The sequence below is a fragment of the Aquarana catesbeiana genome, linkage group LG09 (genome assembly GCF_042186555.1).
Source record: "Aquarana catesbeiana isolate 2022-GZ linkage group LG09, ASM4218655v1, whole genome shotgun sequence".
Taxonomy (NCBI): Eukaryota; Metazoa; Chordata; class Amphibia; order Anura; family Ranidae; genus Aquarana; species Aquarana catesbeiana.
The window spans coordinates 87,326,134-87,350,791 of NC_133332.1; the positions used below are offsets into that span (position 1 = coordinate 87,326,134).

The 24,658-nt window shown below is 44.2% G+C and overlaps 1 protein-coding gene across 2 annotated transcripts in view; it reads right to left on the minus strand.

Moving 5' to 3' along the window:
- Nucleotides 1-206: 206 nt before the first annotated feature.
- DHX16 (DEAH-box helicase 16) overlaps nt 207-24,658 on the minus strand; it is an 83,181-nt gene continuing 58,729 nt past the window's right edge. Inside the window, exons 17-22 of one of the 2 annotated variants that reach the window (XM_073598894.1) lie at nt 10,488-10,555; nt 7,404-7,566; nt 4,956-5,117; nt 4,313-4,486; nt 2,879-3,038; nt 207-299 (exon numbers count right to left, since the gene is read on the minus strand). In XM_073598894.1, the coding sequence (XP_073454995.1) occupies nt 2,910-3,038; nt 4,313-4,486; nt 4,956-5,117; nt 7,404-7,566; nt 10,488-10,555 (696 nt within the window). In that variant the 3' untranslated portion in view covers nt 207-299; nt 2,879-2,909. Of the gene's footprint in view, nt 304-2,878; nt 3,039-4,312; nt 4,487-4,955; nt 5,118-7,403; nt 7,567-10,487; nt 10,556-24,658 lie in introns of both variants that reach the window. The other variant, XM_073598893.1, reaches the window with a different exon arrangement.

Below are 24,658 nucleotides of genomic sequence, written 5' to 3' on the forward strand. Positions count from 1 at the left end.
CAGCACAAGCACTGTGCTGTTATGCATGCTTCCAAGGAACAGGATCTATTTATTTATTTTAGGGTTACAAACGCTTTAAGAAAAATGATTGCCAGTTATGGCAAAAACACTACCTCGTGGGATTTTTTGATAATATGACCATTATGTGTATCTACAAAAATTGGTGTCTAAAACAAACAACAGAAAGACCTGAAACAACGGTGAACTGAAAATTATAAAACCTTTTATACAAAATCTGTACAAATAAGAAACAGAGGTAGGCTGCATCTTCAGAATCTGTGTGATCTTCTCTATCCCTTCTTCCTGGGGAAAAAACAAAAAACAAAAAAACTCAAAAGTTTTTATATCCTTCTGCATATACGGTACATACATTTATAAAGTCTCATAAGTTAGTGAATTCCTAAAATGAAACCTGTGCTGACAGAATCAGGGAGATTTTAAAGTCCATTCTAAGGGTGAATTCACACCGACCATGTGTTTTAGCGAACTGTTTTTAATTTTCAGGATTTCCTTTGATATCAGAGGAGGAGTGTGAGGGAAGACATTTGCTTTTGAGGAATTTTTATATAGATTTTTCTCCTTTTGGAAACAGGATGTTTAGCACAACAGCCCTAAAAGCGCTAGCTTTACTGAGGAGGAGGCATATGAGGAGATTGGGGCCAAACAAGACGACACTATTGGATACATCCATTGCTGTCACAATGTGAAAGTACAGGGCAGTTTTGGACCATATACCAGGATTTACAGTCACACCGTAAATTCTGTGCCTATACACGGCTGTCCATTGATAGGCAAGTAAAAAATTTGATATAGGTACAATGTTGCATAACCGCGCAATTGTCATTTAAAGTACGACAGCTCTGAAAATTGGCCTGGGCAGGAAGAAGGTGAAAGTGCCCGGTATTGAAGTGGTTCTTGGGAGGCCATAACCAGGGCAGGAGAGAAGTGGAGAATTGCTCTTTGTTCCTAAATTGAGGTGCATATTGAATGGTGTGATACTTGGTGGATCGAGGAGGAGCTTGGATGTCCTATCAGTTATTAGAACAAAGCAATTCAGGACTCAGCAATAAGGGCTCATTTGAAACTGGTGAGCCTATTGTTTATCTTTTGAGCACAGGAGGTGTGACATGGATTGAAGGAGATTGTTTCCACTATTTGAATTTAATAGTGTATGAACTAGATTGATTATATATTATATGTGTTCACTGTATTGTAAATAAAACACAAATACAGGAGATATGGATTTGAGTTTTCACTGCATCTTACTTTTTTCCCACTGTGGTAAAGCAGTAGAGTTTTTTTTAGGGGGTTTATCAAGGAATAAGGTCAACAGACACTCCCTATCGTCTTCACTGCAATCTTCGCCCCTGCTCCGCTGTCATAAGCTCAGACTTTGGTTGATTGGCTGCTAGGACACCAGTGGTCCTATGATGTGCTTGCCTCATTTATTCAAAGGCGGATGGAACTTCATCCTGACCTGCTGCCAAGGCCATGTATACAGGGGGAACTCTGATGATGACCTACCATGTAAGAGGGACTCTTGATTGAGAATTCCTAAGGATAGGCAAAATCCCTCAACAGGGCACACAGCTTTATTAAAGTGATATAACAGATTATGCATAGATGGGGTCAGATGAACTGCCACAACTCTTGCTCAGCAAGGAATCCCCAGACAATTCTTGCCTGACCGGAATAGCGGAGTCCTTGGGTAACTGGAACACAGATGGGATGTCATGGGCTGCAGGACCTGTGATGGACCATCACAGAGAGATCGCCAATATATAATGGAAATCCTGCAATCATCATCTGAATGGAGGGGGGGTACTTCCAGGATTTCATATCAGTATGAGTATCAGTCATTTCTTCTTGGTTATCTGAAGACACCTCCAGTATTTAACATAGCTGGCTTGAATCACTTGTGCTGTTGGCTGACTGGAGAGACTTTCAGGATTACATGCATCCAGCATGAATCTCCTAGCAGCTGTTGTCAATGTATCCTTTAGGTGGCAGTACAACCCAAAAGCAAAACCCTAAGAATTCCTGTGTCACTCAATAGACAAGAAAGGAGGCCTTTGCATTAATCTACAAGTATACGTGAATAGATTTATTTTCACAACTAAAACAGTGTTAAGTCCATCTGGAAGCAGATTTACAATTGATGATTTAGAAGTGTGTGTACGCACATGTGAAAACAACATCCTAAAGACCAGACGTAGCACAAATAAGTCATAAAACAGGCAATGGGTCACACTGAAACTAAGTTTAGTTCACTATTCAGTGAACTGAAAGGAATTTTTTATTTTTTTGTGTGCACCAGTTAATATAATAAAGAATGGGTTTAACCTGCCATTAACACTATAACTAGGAGTGCAAAAATTGGAATTATATGGCTACAACACAATGGCACGGTTGTCTTACGCTTGTAAATTGACACTTAGGGGTTGATTTACTAAAATTGGAGAGTGCAAAATCTTGTGCAGTTTTTCATAGAAACCAATCGGCTTCCAGGTTTTATTGTCAAAGCTTAATTGAACAAGCTAAAGGTAGAAGCGGATTGGCTACCATGCACAACTGTACCAGATTCTAGTTGCTCCAGTTTTAGTAAATCTCCTAAGGCCCCTTTCACACATAGACCGTTTGTCTGTTTTTCATCCATACGTTTATGGATGAACAATAGATATCAATGCATGCCTATGGAAAAAATGGATGACAACAGATGGTCATCTATTTTCAACCTTAATGTGGAAAAGGTTGCTGACCCCTGATCTACACGTTACCTTACACTAGATTAAATATCATTTGGAAAACTAATTAGAGCTGCTACACATAGCTACCTTGCCCATTAGTGATTTTGTTCAGGCCATATAGCAGCACAAACCTGAGTTCAGTAATTAACAGCTGATATCGCCTCAGCCCAGCTCATCTTTGCTTTTTCCAATTTGTTTTGGCATCTTCTTACTTGCTGCATCTTCCAGCTCTTTGGACTTGTAGTAATGTGGAGCTACTTCAAGCAGCCATGGACTGTCAATCTCTATGATCTGTCAGTGTAAACATAATTAAACTTATCATTAATTGTATGAGGAAGGAATAGATTTTGCTGACTAACACAAGCCTGTCACCTTTTGTCTCCAGCCTGCTTACTGGAGAGTGAATTCACATCATTTGTCCAATGAGATGATTAGGAAAGCACCAAAGCTGTCTAGCTGTGCAGTGTATGTACACATGTATGTATAAATCTCAAAGGGCTGAACAAAATGTCAAATCCTTTGGCAGGTAAAACAGTTCACATTTATAGATTTCCACTATGTATCTTGTTTGGTTAGACTTCCACTTTCAATGGCATTTTAAATCTGGACAGTAAAAGCACCTAAGCATGCTTTTACTTTTCTATAACCCCCCCCCCCACACACACAGCTGGACTCCAACTTAGTAGCGCTGGGAGCTAACTAGGTTCTACTGTATTGCAGTAGTTAAACTAATGTCAGGAGCTTGCTAGAAGAGAGCAGATGGCTGAAGCTCCTTCATTATTCAGTCAGCTGGGGGGGTGAGGTGGTGGCCAAGCTGTATTGCTTGATGGTAAGAGAAAGCTGGGGTCGTAGACCTGGGTATGCAATGTGGCATGGATACCCGACTGAATAGAAGTACAAATCCTTTGGCAGGTAAAGCTCCACGTCACCCAACGTGTAATGATCAGCCAGGGGCAAGCCCGCCGAATGCTAGACACTACAGCAAATGAGGAAGCACCGCAAATGTCCCACAACTGCATGCAATGCATGCAGTTGAGGCATGTTTGTTGACAAAAATGGGGTTAAAAACAGGAGGTGAGGAGACGCCACACTGCTTCCTTACCTCCTGTCTGTAGCCTGTGAAGTGTGATCCGAACGCAGATCGGACTTCAGAGGAAAGGGAGATCTTGATGAATGCCTAATTCTACCCTAAGGCCTCTTGCACACTGCTGCCTGAAGACAGGCAGTTTTCAGGCATACAGGAATTTTGTTTATTTTGTTATTTACATACACATAGAAATCTGAGTTGCCAGTCAGTATTTTTGTGTGTACACCCACAACTACGCACAAAAGCATGCAAATGCCACGCATCTTGCTTGTGTGTGCATACTTGCAAATACGTGCAAGTGATATAGAGCACATCCGTGCGTTTTTTTTCTGCCAGGAATGTCCAATACTCATCACATCAGTACAGTGTGCAAGAGGTCTAAACGTTTTGTATGCATATGCAAAAATTAATCAAGCCCTGTAATCCTGTGACATGCACATTACATTTGATGTTATACAAGTACATTCTCAATACTGACCTGTCTCATGTATTCCTTGGTGGTGAAGACAAGCTCATGGTATATAACACAGCGTGGCTGCTCCTCATGCAGACTACTGTTTGGATGTATAAATACAGCTTGCTGCTGCTTCACTGTCTTGTACCCACTGCGGCTGAGCCTAGCCGTGTGGTAGAAATAGCCAGCTGTGATAGCCTGACAGAAAACAGAGGATGATAGCAAGGTGAGGAATAAACACATTTCTGTCACTGCAGAGTATGATATGCTAACACAGAAAATCTTGTGGAGCAGCACAATCCCAATGATGCTGGACCCGGAATTAGTCAACGCAGGGGCCCATGCAAAACCAGTACTGGCACAAGAAAGTCACTAGCATTCCATGCATGCGCTCATGAATTTTATTGTAATGTCAAAACAGCCAATGTTTTGGGGTCTGGCAGGGTTCCCGTCTTCAGGGCAACAGTGAAAATAGCCATAAAATAACACACTGAAAGTGGCAAGTGGTCCTCCACCCCTAATGACATCATAATCCCACCAAAACAGTGTAGTAATGCAAAAGCGGCATATAATGTACAATAACAATTCCTTAATCAAAGTTTACAAATACATGTTCTATTTGTGTGGTCTGAATGATGCAGGTTGGATAATGTCTATCTGACTTTACCTTACGGATAGGTACATTGTCCCCTTCACATGATGTCAGCTCAATTTCTATCCTTCCCATGAGTCCCTCTAGCTGCTCTCTGACATCTCGGGCTCGGCGGAGGGAGCGAGCCTGGATAAAGTTCTCATAGCACCACTGCAGCGAGTGTCCAGTCTCCACCCACTGTATAAAACAAGACGAATGGGGATGATCAACAGAGGAAATTAACTACTTCCCTACCAGGCTAATTCTGACATACATGTAAAAGTATGTTTTTTGCTTTCAGTGGTGGGTGCTCTGGGGCGGGGGGGGGGCTCTGTGCCCCCCTCCCAAAAGCACCTTGCCCCATGTTAGACAAGAGCCTCTTCCCGACAACCCTTGCCCGGTGGTTGTCAGGGTCTGCGGGCGGGGGGCTTAGTGGAATCTGGAAGTAATATTTTGGTCTGTTGTATGGTCTTATGGCTGCACCATCTTTGATACATCTTTTAGGGTGTACCCCCCAAATATCTTGTTTTTCTTTATACAAGGGGGTCCCCAGATCCTGGCCTCCCCCCCTATGTGAATGAGTATGGTGTTGGACAATTTTTTTTTAAATATCTTCTTCTTCCCTGCTTCTTCCTCCATCTTCTTCTGCATCTTCCTCCTCCGGGCTTCTCCTCCTCCTGCTCTTCTTCTTTCTTCTTTGTACGGTGTTCTTCTTCCTCTGCCGCCGCTCCCACCGTCGAGCCTCCTCCGATGCTGCGTCCCGCTGATCTGTTTGTGCCGATGTCAAGCATTTCTTAGATAACGATGGTGCGTGGTGAAGAACACCGAACAAAGAAGACAGAAGAAGAGCGGAAGAAGAAACAGCGGGCGAAGAAGACCGGAGGAGGAAGATGCGGGAAAAGATGGAGGAAGAAGCGGGGAAGAATACATTTTTAATAAAAGACTTGTCAAAAACTGTGCACTGTATTTTTTAACACTACACTACTTTTTTTGGGTGAATGGGTAGGGGTACAATGTACCCATACTCATTCACATAGCGGGGGGGGCAAATCTGGGGGCCCCCTTGTTAAAGGGGGCTTCAGGATTCTGAATATAAACAAAAAAAGTCAGTGCTACTACCCATACATCACATACAAAGCAGAGATCCCAGGTGCTCGATCCACAGTCGCTGGCTGAGTAGGTAAATGAGGAAAAGATGATCCGCACTCCGGTGATTGCTCTTAAGAAGTATAATATTTATTGACAAGCCACAGTGACCAAACCCAAATAAGAACAGTTGACGCGTTTCAGCCTATAAGGCCTTAGTCATAACCAGCTTCAGGATTCTGATAAGCCCCCCCCCCGCCCGCAGACCCCGACAACCACTGGGCAAGGGCTGTCGGGAAGAGGCTCTTGTCCCCATCACCATGGGGGCAAGGTGCTTTGGGGTGGAGGGGCATAGCCCCCCCGCCCCAAAGCACCCATCCCCCTATGTTGAGTGCATGCAGCCTGGTATGGTTCGTGGGGGGGTGGGGGGGGCGCTCGCTCATCCCCTCCCTATCCTGGCCTGCCGGCCGGATGCTCGGATAAGGGTTTGGTATGAATTTTGGGGGGACCCCCACGCCATTTTTTTAAAAACATTTTGGCGTGGGGGGGTCCCCTCCGAATCCATACTAGACCCCAACAGCGTGGTATGGACCTGGGGGGGGACCCCACGCTGTTTTTTTTTGTTTTTTTTCCACAATTTTCTTTTTTATTTTACATTTAGTGGGGAAGCCCGCTGTCAGCTGATGACTCATCAGTTGTTAAGGATGCGGCGGCCGGCTTCCCGGCCCCCTCCTTAGCAACCAGCTATATACAGTGTAAAAAAAAAAAATACGCAAATCATGGTACAAACGCATTTCCAAAAACGTGGCAAGCACCGCAAAAAGCACTGCAGAAACGCTCAAAAGCAACATGCATAGATGTGAATCGAGCCTTATGACAGTTTTTTTTTTTTTTTTTAAAGCTTAGGAGAAAAAAAAGTTGATCTTATTTTGCTTTATTAACCATTTTTATACAGCAAGTTGCAGGAGGCCATTATCTCTAGATCTGATATGAGACTGATGGGGACAGGGGTGGCTTACAGAGAATGTTTATAGTGAATCACAGGGTTTGGGAGGCCACTGTAACACTGCTAGGAGGCAGAAAAAAAATACTCCAAGGACAAGCTAGAAGGAGCAGAGCCTTTTTTTTTCAAAAGCCTGTTACCTCCAAAGATACTAAAAACACCAAATGGACACTCCACTCTTGCTTCCTGTGAGAAGGACTGAATAGCCCACAAGGGGAAAGCATGGACATCTGCTTTTGCTTAGGGTCTATTCTCAAAGGGTCAGTGCTTGTACCACAGAGGTCTGCTGTGTCCTCCAACGAAACATTATAAGAAAGCCAACATACTGTATGACTAATTGCCATGAGCCGTACCTCCCTAGCTTTATTTGAACATGTACATTTCAGCACACATACCTGGGTGTACACATTGAGCAGCACCAAGTGGTCTCCCCCGGGAACAGTGAAGTTGACACGAGCTGTATCTGCATGGACTAATTTATCTTTTGGTCTATAGAAAATTGCGTTGTTCACAGACAACATAGCAGCAATGGTGAGTATTTGCTCTGAACAGCGATACCTTGATAATGAAGAAAAAGAAAACACATGTAAACATTGCTTGCTTTCATGGGTTTGTTTCTCTATTATTCAGTGTTAAATCTCTTATTTTTAACCCCCTCCCCACCCAGCCTATGGTAATATGATGGCCTAGTGGTAGCCCTGTTATCCTGGGAGGACTTCTTATGACGTCCTCCCAGGATAAAGCTGCGCTCCAGCGCAATCTATCACCCACTGTGTCCACTGGCCACAACCAATGATAGATCGCTGTACCGGCCCACTGCCAGTGCCATGTGATCGCTGTGGCCAAAAACAACAGATCACATGACAATTATACACAATAAAAGGCTTTGATTCATGCCTTTCATTGTGTACCATTGTGATGATCTCTGTGATTGGTCACAGTGATCACAGAAAATGGTATAGAAAGAGCTAATCACAGCCCATCTGTATCATGTGATTAGCTGTGGCCAATCACAATAGTAAACACTGATTAGATATCTTTCATTCAGAAAAAATGGTTGCTTATAACTGTAAAATTCAGTTATAAGCAATCAGTGTGTAAAAAAAAAAATCCTAATCGCCTCCCCAGTAGTACAGTGTATCATAACACTGTATTGCTCTGGTTACTGTATTAAAAAAAAAAAAAAGTAATAAAAAAGGAAAAAAATGACATTTATTTATTTTACACATAACTGTCACAAGTCAGTATCCCTGATCACTGTCCCACCAGTTATATGATGACGCTGTACTGCACTGGTGACAGTATGTAAAAAAAATTACAATTAAAAAGATAAAAGTGTCTGGAATTTAAGTGGTTAAAAGCAATTATGTGACTGCCGGAGCCCCATCCACATATGCATACAGTGTGCTGTGATTGACAGTGTAACAAATCCTCCTTGCTCTGCTGTTTATCATTGTGTGAATATGTGGGTGGAGCTCCCGCAGTCATGTGATTACTTTTTAAACAAGAGATCTAAAAATGTACAAAGCATTTTGTGAAACAAACCCAAAACAGATCTCTTCTACATGTTGCACACAGAGTTACTGAAGACATGGGAAGAAGCACATGACCAACTTTAAAACTACCAGAAAAAAAAGTATTTCCAAGCCTTATTATTTATCAATGGACCTGCCTTGATTTTAATATCATGTACAGCGGATCCTTGGATTATGAGCATAATCCGTTCCAGGAGAATGCTTGTAATCCAAAGCACTCGCATATCAAAGCGAGTTTCCCCATAGAAGTCAATGGCAACAAAGAAAATTTATTCTGCATTGACTTCTATTGCATGCAATACCACATGTGGCCAGAGGTGGGGGAGCACCGGAGAGCGTCGGCAATACTCAGGGACAGCTCGGCTGAACTCGGAAACCCTCGGAAACAGTATTTCCGAGTGATTCCCAGTATTTCCGATCGGCTCCAAACCGTTCCGAGTGTCACTGGCACTGCCGCACCTCTGGCCAAATGCGGTACTGCACACCCCATTGGCTTGAATTCTGCTCGTTTTGTGAGACAACACTCGCAAACAGAGTCAGGATTTAAAAAAAAAAGGTGGTCTTCTTTCAAAACGCTCGTTAACCGCGTTACTCGTAAACCAAGGTTCCACTGTAGTATATTAACTATTTAATTTATTTTAAGCATGTGCATGTGGGTTTAATGGCACCTTAAAGTTAAACTTCAGACTAAGGCATTAAAATAAGTGGACAGTCAGGATTTTTAATGCAGAAGAGACGTGTTTTGTCTCTTCTGTATTAAAGTTTCTTACCTGTCTGTCCACCCCTGTACAGTGAGCCACGCATGCGAAGGTCACTACAAATTTGGCAATGTCGAACCTAACTGAACTCTTGCACATGCATCATCCCTGCCCGGCGGTCAAGGCCTGGAGGCCACCCGCCCGCAGATGTCAGCATTCAGGAGAGAAGCTCGAGGATGGCACATTGCTAGAGCGGAGGTAAGTTTTGTTCATCTTTAAAGTGGTTGTAAACCCTTACAAATTACTTTGACCTACAGGTAAGCCTAGATTAAGGCTTACCTGTAGGTCCAAGAAATATCTCCTAAACCTATACGGTTTAAGGAGATATTTGCAAAAAGACAGGCACCGCTGTCTATGGCGCATGCGCCGTAGACAGCGGCGCGCAGGCGCACTGAGCATGCCACTGCTAACGGCGATATGCCGTTAGTGGCGGCTCCCGTGCGCATGCGCCGGAGTGACGTCATCGCGGCTCTGGCCAATCACAGCGCCGGAGCCACGATGCCCAGGAAAAAGATGGACGCTCCATAGCAGAGGGGACAGCGGTTACATCGCAGGCTCCTATGTCAGGTAAGTGACACATAATGGGCTACTATGCGATGCATAGCCCATTATGCTTTACCTTTGCAGGGAAACAAAGAGGAAGTAAACCCATCAGGGTTTACTTCCTCTTTAAAGCAGTATTTTATTAACAAATAAGGTTACACATCTGTGGCAGACAAAACCAAAGTAAATAAGCCCTCAAAAACTGCATTCATTAATTTCCTTGTCATTGTACAAATTTATTTTTGTTCTGAAAATGCAGATTATTACTTTTTAATCAATTTCTACCTGCAGATCATGCCTACTGAGTATCTCAACTTCCTTCTTTATGTGCCTGCTTGTAAATATTTGTATACAAAGACATGCAGGCATACGCAGGAGGCAGAAAAGGTTGGATATTTTGGTACATCACTTTGTGGTCCACTGTAGGAGTGTGCAGGTAACAACGCTGCTCCCTCATGGAGACTCTAGAAAGGCAGGGTTGTCACCATGTTACAGAAGTGGTTGAGGCACAGAGTAAAATTGATGTCAATAAAATAAAACAAACCAGAAGAACAAATGCCAGTACAGCAATTAATACAAGCCAAGGTAGGATGCATCTGTTTTGAATATTTGGGTGCTGCAGAAACCAGAACAAATTACTTACTTCTCAGAAGCCAGAATCATCTTGGATAACATGGGATCCACTGGGAGCTCAGCCATTCTTCTTCCCAGCTGCAAGGATAAACAGAAGAGAGAACATAAGCAGAACGTCATGAAATCACAGGGTTTGTATATAAAACGGTGTCCAGAAAGGCAAAAGAAAATCTCTATAGGATGATATAGCCCAGTGATGGCAAACTTTGGCACCCCAGTTGTTTTAGAATTACATTTACCAGTCGCTTGGGGGGGGACATTATCTTCCTCCAGGAGACCCACCTCACACATACTACATCTGTAAAACTCTTCTCCCCTCATTATCCAACTTGGCACTATAGCCTATCTGATGTACATAAAGCAAAAGGAGTGGCCATTGGGTTTCGTAATGGTACTCCGTTCATACTGGAATCTATGTTGAGTGACCCAATGGGTAGATTTCTGTTCCTGAAGGGCAGTCTGGGCGGTTTGCAATGCACGCTGGCCACGATATATGCTCCCAACCGTGATCAGGTGAACTTTATATCCAATACCCTTAAAAAACTTAGCGAGTTTGCTCATGGCTGCATACTTCTGGCAGGAGATTTTAATACTCCAATGGACCCCATAGTAGACACATCTCGTAGTAGATCTAGTATTTCCTGCAATCGCCTGGCGTTTTTACGCAGGCGGTTGCATGATATGCAATTAATGGATGTCTGGAGGATAATGCACCCCAGAGAGAAAGATTTCACCCACTACTCACATATACACCACTCTTATTCACGCATCGATTATCTCTTTATGAACCACCACCACCTCTCCCTTCTCGTAGATACTAGCATTGAAACTTCTACTTTATCAGACCATGCCCCAATTACACTAAAATTAAAAATCCCATCTATACCATTCAAAACCACTAATTGGAAGCTTAATGACCATCTCATCACAGAGGACATAGACAAAAAAATGATAAATGACGAACTGAAACACTATTTTCATGACAACTCACATCCAGAGATCTCACCGGGTACAATCTGGGAGGCCCATAAGGCCTTTATTAGAGGGAAATTCATTGAACTAGGATCTAGGAAGAAAAGAGAACGACTACACCAGCAATCAGAACTCATAAAGGATATTACTGATCTTGAGAGAAAACACAAGCTTGGACTGTCTCTCGCTGTATTTAATACTCTATCCAAAAAGAGGGAGGAATTAAAAACCCTCTTACACTTGGATCGGAAGAGACAGTTCCGTGTTATCGCTCAACGACTACACGAATGGGGTAATAAACCTGGTAAGGTGTTAGCCCGCTCCCTACAACAGAAAAAAGCAGTGAACTTCATCCCCAGAATTAAATCCAAGTCGGATGTATTACTACATGAAACTTCTGCCATAGCAGAAGAATTCAGATCTTTTTACCAACACTTATATCACGTACATCAACACATATCAGATCAAGAAACTAGAACGAAACTTATTCATGAATATTTGTTACAAACTAAGCTTCCAAAACTTCCAAATGAAGCTCTGAGTGCAATAGAGGGAGAATTTACATCTGCTGAGCTTTGTGTGGCATTAAAATCCATGGCCAATGGTAAGGCCCCTGGCCCTGACGGCCTTACGGTAACATATTATCGGGCCTTTACAGAAATTCTAATTCCCAGATTAGTTAACTATGCTAACGCAATCTCAGCGGGTGATCATTTCCGGCCAGAAACTCTACATGCGCACATTACGATCATACCAAAACCTGGTAAAGACCCCAGTATATGTGGAAGCTACCGTCCCATTTCTCTTTTAAACCTCGATGCTAAATTATATGCCAAGGCTATTGCAAACAGGCTCCTCCCCTTGCTTCCAAAATGGGTCACTGCTGATCAAACGGGATTCATCCCAGGTAGAGAGGCAAGGGATAACTCCCTCCGTACCCTTTCACTGATTGCATATGTTAGGGGATCTTCCCAGCCCACCCTGTTATTGTCAAGTGACGCTGAAAAAGCTTTTGACAGGGTGGGCTGGGAATATTTAATGGCAACTTTATCCCACATTGGCATCGGCCCCATGACCCTACAACAAATATCAGCCCTTTATAATTTCCCAACAGCACAACTTAGAATAAATGGCATGCTAAGTGATCCATTTACCCTTTATAATGGCACTTGTCAAGGGTGCCCTCTTTCACCAATTTTGTTTGCCTTATCACTTGAACCATTCCTCTCCACCATCAGACACAATGCCAACATACATGGGATTTCAGTGGGGAATAAGGAACACAAGTACGCTGCCTACGCTGACGACGTACTTTTTTATATACAACAACCGGAAATTACACTACCTAATTTAATGGCAGCCTTCTCAAAATTTAACCAGATCTCTAATTTTAAAACAAATATGACGAAATCTGAAATCCTTAATATTCCCTTGTCAAAGGAGAGAGCGTCCCGATTGAAAGATTCGTTTCCCCTTTAGCTGGCAATCTCACTCACTGAAATATTTAGGTATATTTATCACACCCAATCCCGCGTCTTTATTTCGTGCTAATTTTATCCCACTATTGAACACAATCAGAGCCGATCTACAGAAATGGACACAACTAGCCCATTCATGGTTGGGAAGGATAAGTGTGGTGAAAATGAACATTCTGCCCAGACTGCTATTTTTATTTCAAATGATCCCCTATAAAATACCTATAGGATACTTTACGCTAGTGAGATCTATTATTAACAGATATGTTTGGAACAGGAAACGCCCCAGACTTGCGAGAAGCTTACTTATTAGACCCAAAAAAGAAGGAGGTCTGGCTTTGCCGGACATCAGGCGATATTACCAGGCGGTTATCCTGAACAGGATGTCAGACTGGAAATATCACAAGGCCTCTAAACTCTGGGTAGCCTTAGAAAATGATCTCTGCGGATCAGATCTGCACACGTTATTATGGATACCAAAGAAATATAGATCATTGGCCGCCTGCACATCCCCTCTCACAAGGTCCACTTTAATGGTTTGGGACTCTATTTGTGTATCATACAATTGGCCATATAATTCGCCTCTGATGCCTCTTACGGGACACAACTACTTTCCACCAGGCAATATGGACCCCAAAACCCATTCTTGGAATCTCGGACACTCAATTTTACTCCACCAAGTGACATCTTCTTCTGGAGTGGTACCGCTCTCATCGTTAATATCTACATCAACGGTACCATTAATGACGCAATGGAGATAACACCAACCATCGAACTTCGTTAAATCTCTCCCACAACCCATACGGGATATAACTAATCTAACGCCCATAGAGACAGCCTTTGTAGAGGATCAGCCGGTGGAGAAACCCCTATCATACTTCTATCACGCTTTACGATCACTAGCCTTTTTTGGCTACCCTAGCTACATCAGCAACTGGGAGAAAGATCTTCATAAAAATCTTACAGACACCCAGAAGTCAACGATCCTCACGCTTTCTCATACATCATCAATGTCCTCCAAACTGGAAGAGGTGAACTATAAACTGTTGACACGATGGCATTACACCCCAGAAGCCCTTCATCGGTTATTCCCTGCAGTATCCCCACTTTGCTGGCGCAGATGTGGGGAACGAGCCACCCATGCTCACATCTGGTGGTTTTGCCCAATTATAAGACCATACTGGCTGACAATTCTCCATTGGATCAAAGAAATCCAGGGTACAGAGGTTTTGAATGACCCCTGGGTGGTATTATTGCACTGTACAGACAAGCCAGCTGGACCATATAAGAGATCTATCACCCCACACTTATTAAATGCAGCTAAGGCCCTAATACCCAAATATTGGAAAAAATCCATGGCGCCGCCACTACGCCAATGGCTAAAAGCGGTAGACCAAATATACTATATGGAGGACTTGACGTACTCTCTCAGAAACAAATCTGAATTAATAAAGAATGTGTGGTCCTGCTGGGTTGCCTTCAAATACACAACCACTTTTGCTGAAATCATGGCTTTAAATGTATAAATGCATAAAGTTATACACTGAAAACCTTTCAGTACAAGAGACGGCTCTGAGATGGACACCTACTTCCCCCCCCCCCCCTCCCTCCTACCTGCATCTTATCTCTCTTTCCCCCCACTTTTCCTTTCTGTTTCTTCTTGTTTCTGTTATTACTTACAAAAATGGCAAGATTAGGAATAATTATGGTTGTCAGCGACATTAATAATGGCTGATTACATCCGGTTGAGATACAGTTTAATACATAGTAAAAGACAGATGGGATCCTGTATGTAATACGGTTGTAATCTCTGTTACACATAGAATGTAAGCATCTCTGAATGTCTGTTTTGTATTCTTGTCTTTAATAAAAATTTATTAAAAAAAAAAAAAAGAATTACATTTACCATGATGCTCATGAACTTTTTCAGTGTAGGTGAGCATCATGGGAAATGTAGTTCCAAAACATCTGGGGTGCCGAGGTTCGCCATCACTGATATAGCCCAAGTGCACAAAGTGCAGATGCACAGGCCTTGGTTAACGCTGTTGTGAAGTTCAGCAGCAATCAGGGTTCATAGTTCACTGACAAAACACATTTGTAATATTTTCAGGGTTTTCTTTCTTTTACAATCACACCTGACATACACATAAGTAGGATAACAAAACATTGCCAAATGAACTAAAAACCACTGGCTAAGCACCATTAACATTTCTTACATGAGTAAGAATACAAATAGAGAAAATGCCAACAACTCTATGAGGCGAGGAATCTGATTTCTGTTAGAAAAACAATGCTTTAGCGATTGTCTGACTAAAAATAAAAGCTCCTATTGCAGGGGGTGCTTGACTTTTTGAATTTGAAAATAAAGACTTCTATGAAAAGCAGTAAGCCAATCACACAGGCAATAAATAAGACTTCTGGGTGAATTCTATACACCATTGATGTACAGATTGTCTCCATGAAATTGAAAGGTAACATTAAAGAGTCACCGGATCATTCATTTCCCCAACTTCCCAAAAAATAGGATCTTTTCGTCATACTTACCTGTAAAATACTTTTTTTTTTTTTAATACATCACGGGACACAGAGTTAGGCTATTGTTCATTACCAACTGGGTTATCTCTAGGTGAATGGACACTGGTAGACAAAGTCTTAAAAACAGGAAGTCCGCCCCTATATAACCCCTCCCATACAGGAAGTACTTTTTGTAGCAAGAACTGAATCCTCAAAAAGAGGGGAGGGACCTCTGTGTCCCGTGATGTATTCAAAGAAAAGGATTTAACAGGCAAGTATGATGAAAAAATCCTATTTTCTTTATCATACATCATGGGACACAGAGTTAGGCTATTTATTCATTACCTACTGGGACACCCCAGAAAAATAGCCTTGAGGGGAGAGAGACACCCTGCCAAACAAAAATAGTCATCAAACTTTAAACGGCAGCCTGTAGTACACTACGGCCAAATGCCGAATCCTCGGCTGCTTTAACATCTACCTGATAAAATCTTGTGAACATATGCACTGAAGACCAGGTAGCAGCCTTACAAATCTGAGCCACAGATACCTGATGGCGAAAAGCCCAGGAGGAGTCAACACCCCTGGTAAAATGAGCTCTCACCCTGAAGGGAGGAGCCTTATGTTTCAGACAATAGGCTTGAATGACAAACTGACAGACCCAATTGGCAATGGAAGCTTTGTAAGCTGCCTGCCCCCTTCTTGGGTCCTTCTCTGGTAAAACAAAAAAGGAGTCTGATCCACGGAACTCTGCAGATTTAGACAAAAACTCTGACTGCCTGGACGAGGTCCAAGGAATGCAGTCGTCTCTCTTCCGCAAACGAGGCTGAGAGAAAAAGGAAAGCAAAACAACAATAGCCATGGCGTCAAATTTAGAGACTGTAGATTGGGGTGGAATATAGGACCTTGAGACAGTAGATTGGGGTGGTGTGGAAGCGTCCATGGCCCGTCTATTGCCAATCTCAAAATCTCCGGGAACCAGGGCCATCTGGTGCCATCAGAATAACCAAAACCCCCTCTTTCATCCTGTGCAACAAATGTGGAAGGAGAGGGATCGGCGGCAAAGCATAAACCACGGAGTACTGGCTCCATGGAACTACCAGAGCATCCGCTGCGATTGCCAGGGGATCCCTTGTTCGGGACACAAACTGCTGTAGCTTGTTGTTGAACCTGGATGCCAAAAAATCGACATCTGGCCATCCCCAACGCTGGCAAATCTGGAATACCCTGGAGGGACCATTCCTCCGGGCAGATCTGCTGGCGGCTGAGATAATCTGCCTTCCAGTTCTCTATCCCTGGGATATGGACCGCCACTAGAAACGGCACATGTCCCTCTGCCCAGGCTAGTATGTGGTTCACCTCTTTCTGAGCTGACTTACTCCTGTACCGCCCTGGTGGTTTATATAGGCCAATGCAGTGGCATTGTCGGATTGAACCCTGATAGGGCAGTCCTGAAGCTCCACTGTCCAGGACCGTAGGGGGCTAGACTTACTTCCAGCAACTCCAGGATGTTGATGGGTAGGCTCTGTTCTGCCCTTTACCATCTTCCCTGAGCTGTGAGTCCCTCTAGGGTTGCTCTCCAGCCAGAGAGACTGGAATCTGTGGTCAGTACTCTCCAAGATACCGGAGAGGAAGGATCTTCCCTTTCGCAGGTTCTGATCCTGCAACCACCAACTTAGGCTTAAGCGCACCCAAGGAGATAAGAACATGGGGTAATCCAGGGCTTGCCCTCTCCTGTTCCAAGCTGACAAGAAGTCTTGTTGTATAAGCTTGGAATGGAACTGGGCATAGGGCACTGCCTCGAAGGAGGACACCATCCTTCCTAGAAGACTCACACAGAGCCGAATGGAAGGTTGCCTGGTGCCCCTTATCTGACGCACCTGATCCTTCAGGGCACAGATCCTTACGGATGACAAAAATACTCTTGCCTGGACCGTATCTAGGATCAGACCTACATACTTCAGACTTTGAGCTGGTCTCAAGGCTGACTTTTCGTTATTTATGACCCAGCCCAGGCTTTCTTTTTTTTTTTTTTTTTAAATCATAAAAATTTTTTATTGTGTCATAAAAACAGATGTACATTGTATACAGATACAGCATAACAATTTTTAGGATATACATTAGCAACAGTATTTTATGCAGTTGATGGTCTAAAGCATGGAACTTAGTCGTGACAATTCTACCAATATACTTATAGCAATTACATTCCTTCAATGCTTTTAGTTCCATATATTACTTCTAGTAGGTTGGTAACAATGTACACGACACACTGAAAGTTCTAAGCCAAAAAGGGAAACTTATTAAACTATCTTCCTTCTAACGGGAAGGTGAGACTAACTGATACCCCTCCTCACAACCGGACCCAGTTGGGTCACAAAGGTCCATATCTCTGACTCAGCCCCAGAAAAGAAGGTTATAGCAATAAATCCTAATTCCTTGAGCTGACTCAGGGCTTTGTATTATTGTGACATGGTAAAAATAGGTGGTCACTATTTTAATAGAACCAGAAGTTTACATTTGGAGTAGTCTATCAGGGACTAGCTGAGTGGGTGCCAAACCCAGAGCATCCAACCAGGGCTGCCAGATTTTATAGAACTTTTTAGCCACATTTCTGTGTTGATACGTCAGTTTTTCTTTAATTAGAGTATTACTGACCTGTTTGATCCACTGTTTCGTTGTTGGGCTATGTGGTGATATCTATTGGCGAGCTATCTGCTTACGTGCAATATATAGTAATCTTGAGACTGCTATATTAGCTGGGGGGGGGCAAACAATTCCTCGTCCACCGCACCCAACAAGCATGTGACCGGGTGTAGTGAAACAGTGGATCGAAATATTTGTGATATGGTATTAGTTGCCTTACTCCAATATCTGAATAATTCTGGGTAGAGCCACATCAAATGTATAAGGTCCCCGTTAGCCCCCCCACATCTGGGGCACAGAGGGGTGTCCCTCCTGCCCCATCTGTGAAGCAGCACCGAGGTACGATAAGTTCTATGCAAGATTGAAGAGTTGGGAGATTCTGTATGATGGGGACACCGAGACGGTCGGCAGAGACTGCAAACACTGTTCCCAATCTTCACCCCCAATCTCTCCTAGGTCCTGTTCCCACCGATGTCTACACGGTAGTTTTGCTGCATCCTGTGATCTAGATGAGTGTTTTATAGATATGTGAAATCATGCCCTTTTTATTCTGTGTATTTAGAATGTAAGTTATGATCGAATGTTCCATATGTTCCAAACTGGACACCCGTGCCTGTGATTGCACGGCATGCCGGAGTTGGAGGTATCTATTAAAAGTTGTGTCTTGGCAGTCCAAACTCTTTCTGCAGTTCAATAAAGGATTTAAAGATGGTCTGTAAATAGAGTTGTAATATATACTTAATGCCCCTAGCCTCCCAGGACCGAAACCCCTCCAGTTTCTGCAATTCCGAGTAACATGGATTACGCCAAAGCGGAGTATACATGGTGACACCCATCATACCTAGGCTAAGTTTAATATGGCACCATAATTTGGTCAGTAAGTTGATAGTAGGCAACGATTTGGGGTATTGGGGAAGGTCCGCCTCAAAATGTGAAGCTGCGGGAAGGTCCAATGTAGCATGAAATAGTATGTTACGGATAGGGACTGTCATATCAACTTCTCCCCAGCCACCCAGGTGCTGCAGTTGTGAGGCCAAGAAATAAAGTTGCATGTTAGGGACTGCTAATCCTCCCTGGTCTTTACTGTACTGTAATGTGGTTAGTTTGATTTTAGCAATCTTTTTTTTTTCCAAAGGAGACGTCTAAATATAGTGTCAATACATGTAAACCACTTACGTGGGATCCATTGCGGGGAATTATGTAGTATGTATAGTAGCTGAGGCGCCCATACCATTTTTATGAGATTGGCTCTACCGGTGACAGAAATGGGTAGCTTACACCAAGCATCGAACTTGGTTTGTAACTTAGTGAACATAGGGAGTAGATTCAGGGTTAGATATTTGGAAGCATCTGGAGTAACCTGCACTCCTAAATACTTGAATGAGGTAACCACTTGGAGGGACCTGGCACACTCCGGCAGCGGAGCTGTAAGTTCGTCCAAGGGTAGGAGGGCCAACTTGCCCCAGTACATGGAGAAGCCCGAGAAGGTGCCACATTGTGTAATTATAGACATCACGTTTGATAGTGAGGTGGCAGTATCTCCCAAATATAGGAGAGTATTATCTGCATATAAAGATATTTTGTCGACTGCAGAGCCCCTCGCAAAGCCATCTATCAACGGCGACGCTCTCACCATCTCCGCCAACGGTTCCAAGGCTAAGGCGAACAGCAGGGGCGACAAATGGCACCCCTGCCTCGTGCCTCTAAAAAGCCTGAAGGGTTCAGAGAGATCACCATTGATACGCAGCCTGGCGGTGGGATTCGTGTATAATAGTTGGACCCATTGAATGAAAGTCCTCCCCAGACCAAACCTCTCCAGGACCTCCCATAAGTATGGCCACTTGACGCTGTCAAATGCTTTGGCAGCATCGAGGGATAGGACTGCCCTATTGCCTGGATTGTCTACTGGTATCTGCAAATTAAGGAATAAGCGTCGTATGTTCAAAGCCGTAGATCTGGAGGGTATAAACCCCGATTGGTCACAGTGAATGAGTTTTTGAATGACAGACGCTAAACGAGTGGCCAGAACTCTGGCCAGCAGCTACATGTCCGTTGTTAATAGAGAGATGGGCCTATAAGAGTCTGGAAGCAGGGGGTCCTTGCCTGGCTTAAGTATCAGAATGATAGTGGCCTCTGTCATAGATGGGGGTAATTGACCTATTTCCAAGGCTTCTGTTAGGGTCTGTTTAAGTTGTGGAATCAGAGTGTCAGCATACTTCTTGTATACTTCTGCCGGCAGTGCGTCCACTCCCGGGGACTTGCCTGGGGGCGAAAGGGACAATGCCTCCAAAAGTTCATCAGTCGTGAGGGGGGCATTCAATACATGTCTGTCAGACTGCTCACGGCACGGTAAATTACACCCCTTGAGGAAATCTCGGGTTGCAGTGGGAACGGAGGAAACTTTGGAGGAATATACGTCTTTATAGAATGTTTGAAATGTCGTGATAACCTCCGAATGGGTACTCACTACCCGTCCGGTGGTATCTTGTACTGCCGTTATAAATGAGGGGTCTCTACCTGCCTTAGCCATCATGGCCAGCATATGTCCGGTGTTCTCCCCTTCCTCATAGTATTTCTGTTGCAAAAAAAAGCGTTTGTTTTCTGTCATAGTATTAGCCAACTTTTGTGCCTCCAAACATCTCTTTTCAGTATGGCCAATAGTGTTTGCTATGAACACCGACTCCGCCTCCCTCAATTCCTGCAGGATAGAAAGCTCCCAGGTCTTGGTCTTTGTCTTAATGGAGGAGATTGCTTTTATAAACTGGCCTCTGAGAAAAGCCTTAAGCACGTCCCAGCAAATACCTGAGGGCGCTGTATTTTTATTGATGGCAATAAAGTCTGTAAGAGCGGTTTTTACTGGGTCCGGTGTGGGGAACAAGGATAGCCAGAATGCACTTATTTTCCAGTGATTCTGTTTGCTAGGGCCGGCCGTATTTACCTTAACCCAGTATGGCGAGTGGTCAGAGACCGTCCTCGGTTCATACTGGGCATCAGCTATAAATGGTAGCATTTCCACATAACAAAGACCAAGGTCAATCCTGGAGAGGCCTCTGTGCGATGCCGAATGGCAGGAATGTACTTTAGTTTGGGGATTTTTTAAACGCCAGACATCATGCAGCCCCATCACCGTCAGTAGATGGGCAAACGGTGTCGGGCCGCCCGTCTTAAATCTATCAGGGTGAGTCATTGAAAATTTGTCCAGCTGGGAATTTAAATAATTATTAAATTCTCCCACAATAAGAGCTGGAACATTAGGGTGACGAGCCAGAAAACTTTCAAAAATATTTAGAACTTCAGCAGAGAATGGAGGGGGTATGTACACATTTGCCAATATACACTCCAAGCCCTCCACATTACAACTAAGAAAAATATATCTCCCCTTATCATCTATTACTAAATACGCACATGTAAAGGGGGTCCCCTGGGGGATCAAAATACTTACACCCCTAGAGAATGAAGAATATGCAGAGTGAAATTGCCGGCTGAACAAACAAGCCGAAAATTGCATAGATTGATCTGTGTGCATATGCGTTTCTTGTAAGCAAAGTATTGAGGACCGTAGTCGTTTAGCCACATGTGTCACAGCCAGCCTTTTCACTCCGCTACTCAGTCCACACACATTCCAACTAAGCACTACACGTGATCTAGCCATGTCTTATCATCAAAGCATATATCTGACTACCAAATGGAAGTCTGAAAAGGGCATAGACCTCTCTCACACAACTTACATGTATACTACGCCATTGGAGGGGTATATGGTAAAAAGGCAAAAAAGTTCTCTCGAGTGCAATGCAGTTCAAACTTTGTTGTGGGATCAGAGATAGGCAAAAGGGATATCCCCCTGGGGTTCTGCAAAGTGTTCCGGTCCATGAGAAGAAGCATCAAACAGGCGAACAGGGCCCCTACAAAAAACCTTGTACAAAAAAAAAAAAAAAAAACTGCGTCCTCCTGAAACGGAGAGGGTGTCTTGGGTGTGGGAAGACGTGACTCTTATCCCAATGTTGATGCTGTTCGTGAGCCTAAATGGTTCACCAGGCAAGATGGGAATGGTGGTTGCATGATGTGTCATCATTTAGGGCATCCGCCTTGCCAAGAATGTGCTATCAGTAAGAAAGGATATACAATGTCAGGTTTTGTATTCTGAATACCTTGAGTGTACGTGTCTCATTCAGCCATTCTGCGATTTGCCGCTTCCTCCCTGATGGAGCGCTCCTCTCTCTCTAGCCATTGTGACACCAATTGTGGTCTGTCGAAGAAATGGACCTGATCTCTGGCCACCATGCGGAGACGGGAGGGTTACAGCATGGAGTACTGTATGTTGAGGGCCCTCAATTGTTTCTTGACGTTGTTAAACTGCACTCTCTGCTTTTGCACTTCTGCGGAGAAGTCCGGAAATAGTGAGATTTTAGAATTAACCATTTTTAGGGCATTTCCTAGGTTCCTGGCTTAGGAGAGTATAACGTCTCTGTCCTTGTAGTTAAGGAGCTTGAACAGGAACGAGCGGGACGGGTTGCCCGGTGGTAATGGTCTCATGGGTACCCTATGGGCTCTTTCGACGCAGAACATGGAGGAGAAGGCTTCCTTCCCATAAGTCTGGAGAAGCCACTGTTCAATAAATTGTACCGGGTTTTTCCCTTCGGTCTTTTCAGGAATGCCGATCCCTCGAACATTGTTTCTCCTCATTCTGTTTTCCATGTCGTCAATGCGGGCCGCCTGCCTGTCAACCGCCATTGTATTGTAGTGGACCTCCCGTTGTATAGGGGCCCATTCATCCTCCAGTGTGCCCAGCCTGTCTTCCAGAGCTGTGGTACGGTCTCTCAACTTCTGCATGTCTTGTCTAACAAAAGAAAGTTCAGCTTTAACCCCTTTAGTTTCTGAAGTTAGGGCTGCTATAGAGGTATTACAGGAGAGTACTGCAGCCATAATGTCTCTAAGAGTGGGCTCTGGGCTGTTCTGGTCAGGGGCATGAGCTGACTGTTCACCTGACAAACAGACTGGGGTACTCACACTGTCCCATGGAAGACAAGGCGTAGCAGGGTCCTCCAGCGGCATGGTGTCATCCGCTTCATTGTGGTTGTCCACCAGGTCAGGATGGATGGATGCAGGCTGAGGAGAGTCCCTGGGAGCCATCTTACCAAGGAGCTTCATAGCTGCAGCCTTGTAAGACTTATTAGCACAAGGTGGCCCGCCGCCAGCTTGGTCCGGAGCGGAGCGGGACGCCGATCCCCGCCGTGACATAGTGTCTGGTGGAGCTGAGGGTATCTCCGTGTAGTCGGTGATAGCGGCTGTCTGTGCCGGTATTCGGGACTGCAGAACGAGCGGTAATTCGTGCCTTTTGCAGGATTATTGCTCGGATTTTCTGCGGAGCAGCGTGTCCCTGCTACCTGTTACATCAGCCGCTAAGCCACGCCCCCAGCCCAGGCTTTCTAAATACCGTACTGTGCAGGCTATGCTCTGTTCTAGAGCCTGGAGTGAGTGATCTCTGAGCAGGAGGTCATCCAGGTATCCAAGCACCAAGATTCCCCAGGCCCCTAAAAGACCCAGTACTGGTGCTAGGGCCTTTGTAAACATCCGGGGTGCTGTGCCAAGTCCGAAGGGCAGAGTCACAAACTGGAAATGACGTGCCTCTACTGCAAATCACAGGAACCTCTGATGAAGTTGAAAGATAGGTACGTGTAAATACGCATCCTTGATATCGATGGAGGCTAAGACATCTCCCATCTGGAGCGAGGCTACTATCAAGCGGTCTGACTCCATTCAAAAGGATTAATAGATACTGGTTCAGGGATCTTAGATCCAAAATGGGCCTTGTGTCCCTGTTTGGTTTTTGAACCATGAACAGGTTTGAATAAAACCCTGTGCTCCTTTCGGATACAGGAACCTGTATAATCACTCCCTGATGAACTAAATGATCTAGTGCCTGAAACCATAAGTTTCTCTTTGGAGGATCTGGGGAATGCTGGATCTTAGAAACCTCTGAGGGGGAACCCCCCGCAATTCCAGCTTGTAACCGCAGGATACTGTCGAGGTGCCCCACTCGTTCTGAACCACTGTTCTCCAAATGCAAATGTGCAACAGCCTTCCCCCCACCTGATAGAGTGGGGGCGTCCCCTCAAAAGGAGGGCTTGGTGCCAGGTTTAGAAGAGTTTTGGCCCAGGGTTTTTTCTGGCCCTGCGACGGCCTTGGTGCTGCCCTGCCAATATCTTCTTACAAGGAAGTTCGGCTGACCAGTTTTTGAGTCATAGGATCCTCTGCATGTGTACAGACAGGAGAGCCATACAAGAGACTAGCTGTATAGAATCCTTTAAGGCATCTACAGCAAAACACAGTGCTTGAGGTATAGCTGGCTGCTCTGCTTTCAGCAGGATCCTCCTCTTGGTTAGGCCTATCAGGCAGTCTGACTTGATCCTTTAAAGGTCTGGCAGACTCCAATTGCTGCGACAACTGGCTGAATAGCTGAACTGTTCAAAGAAAAGGAAGCCTTTAATATTGTCTCCAGTTTCTTGTCAGCAGGGTCCTTGAAGCCCTGTATATAATCCACCGGACAAGTTAAGTTCTTGTTTAAAGGTAAAGTTCA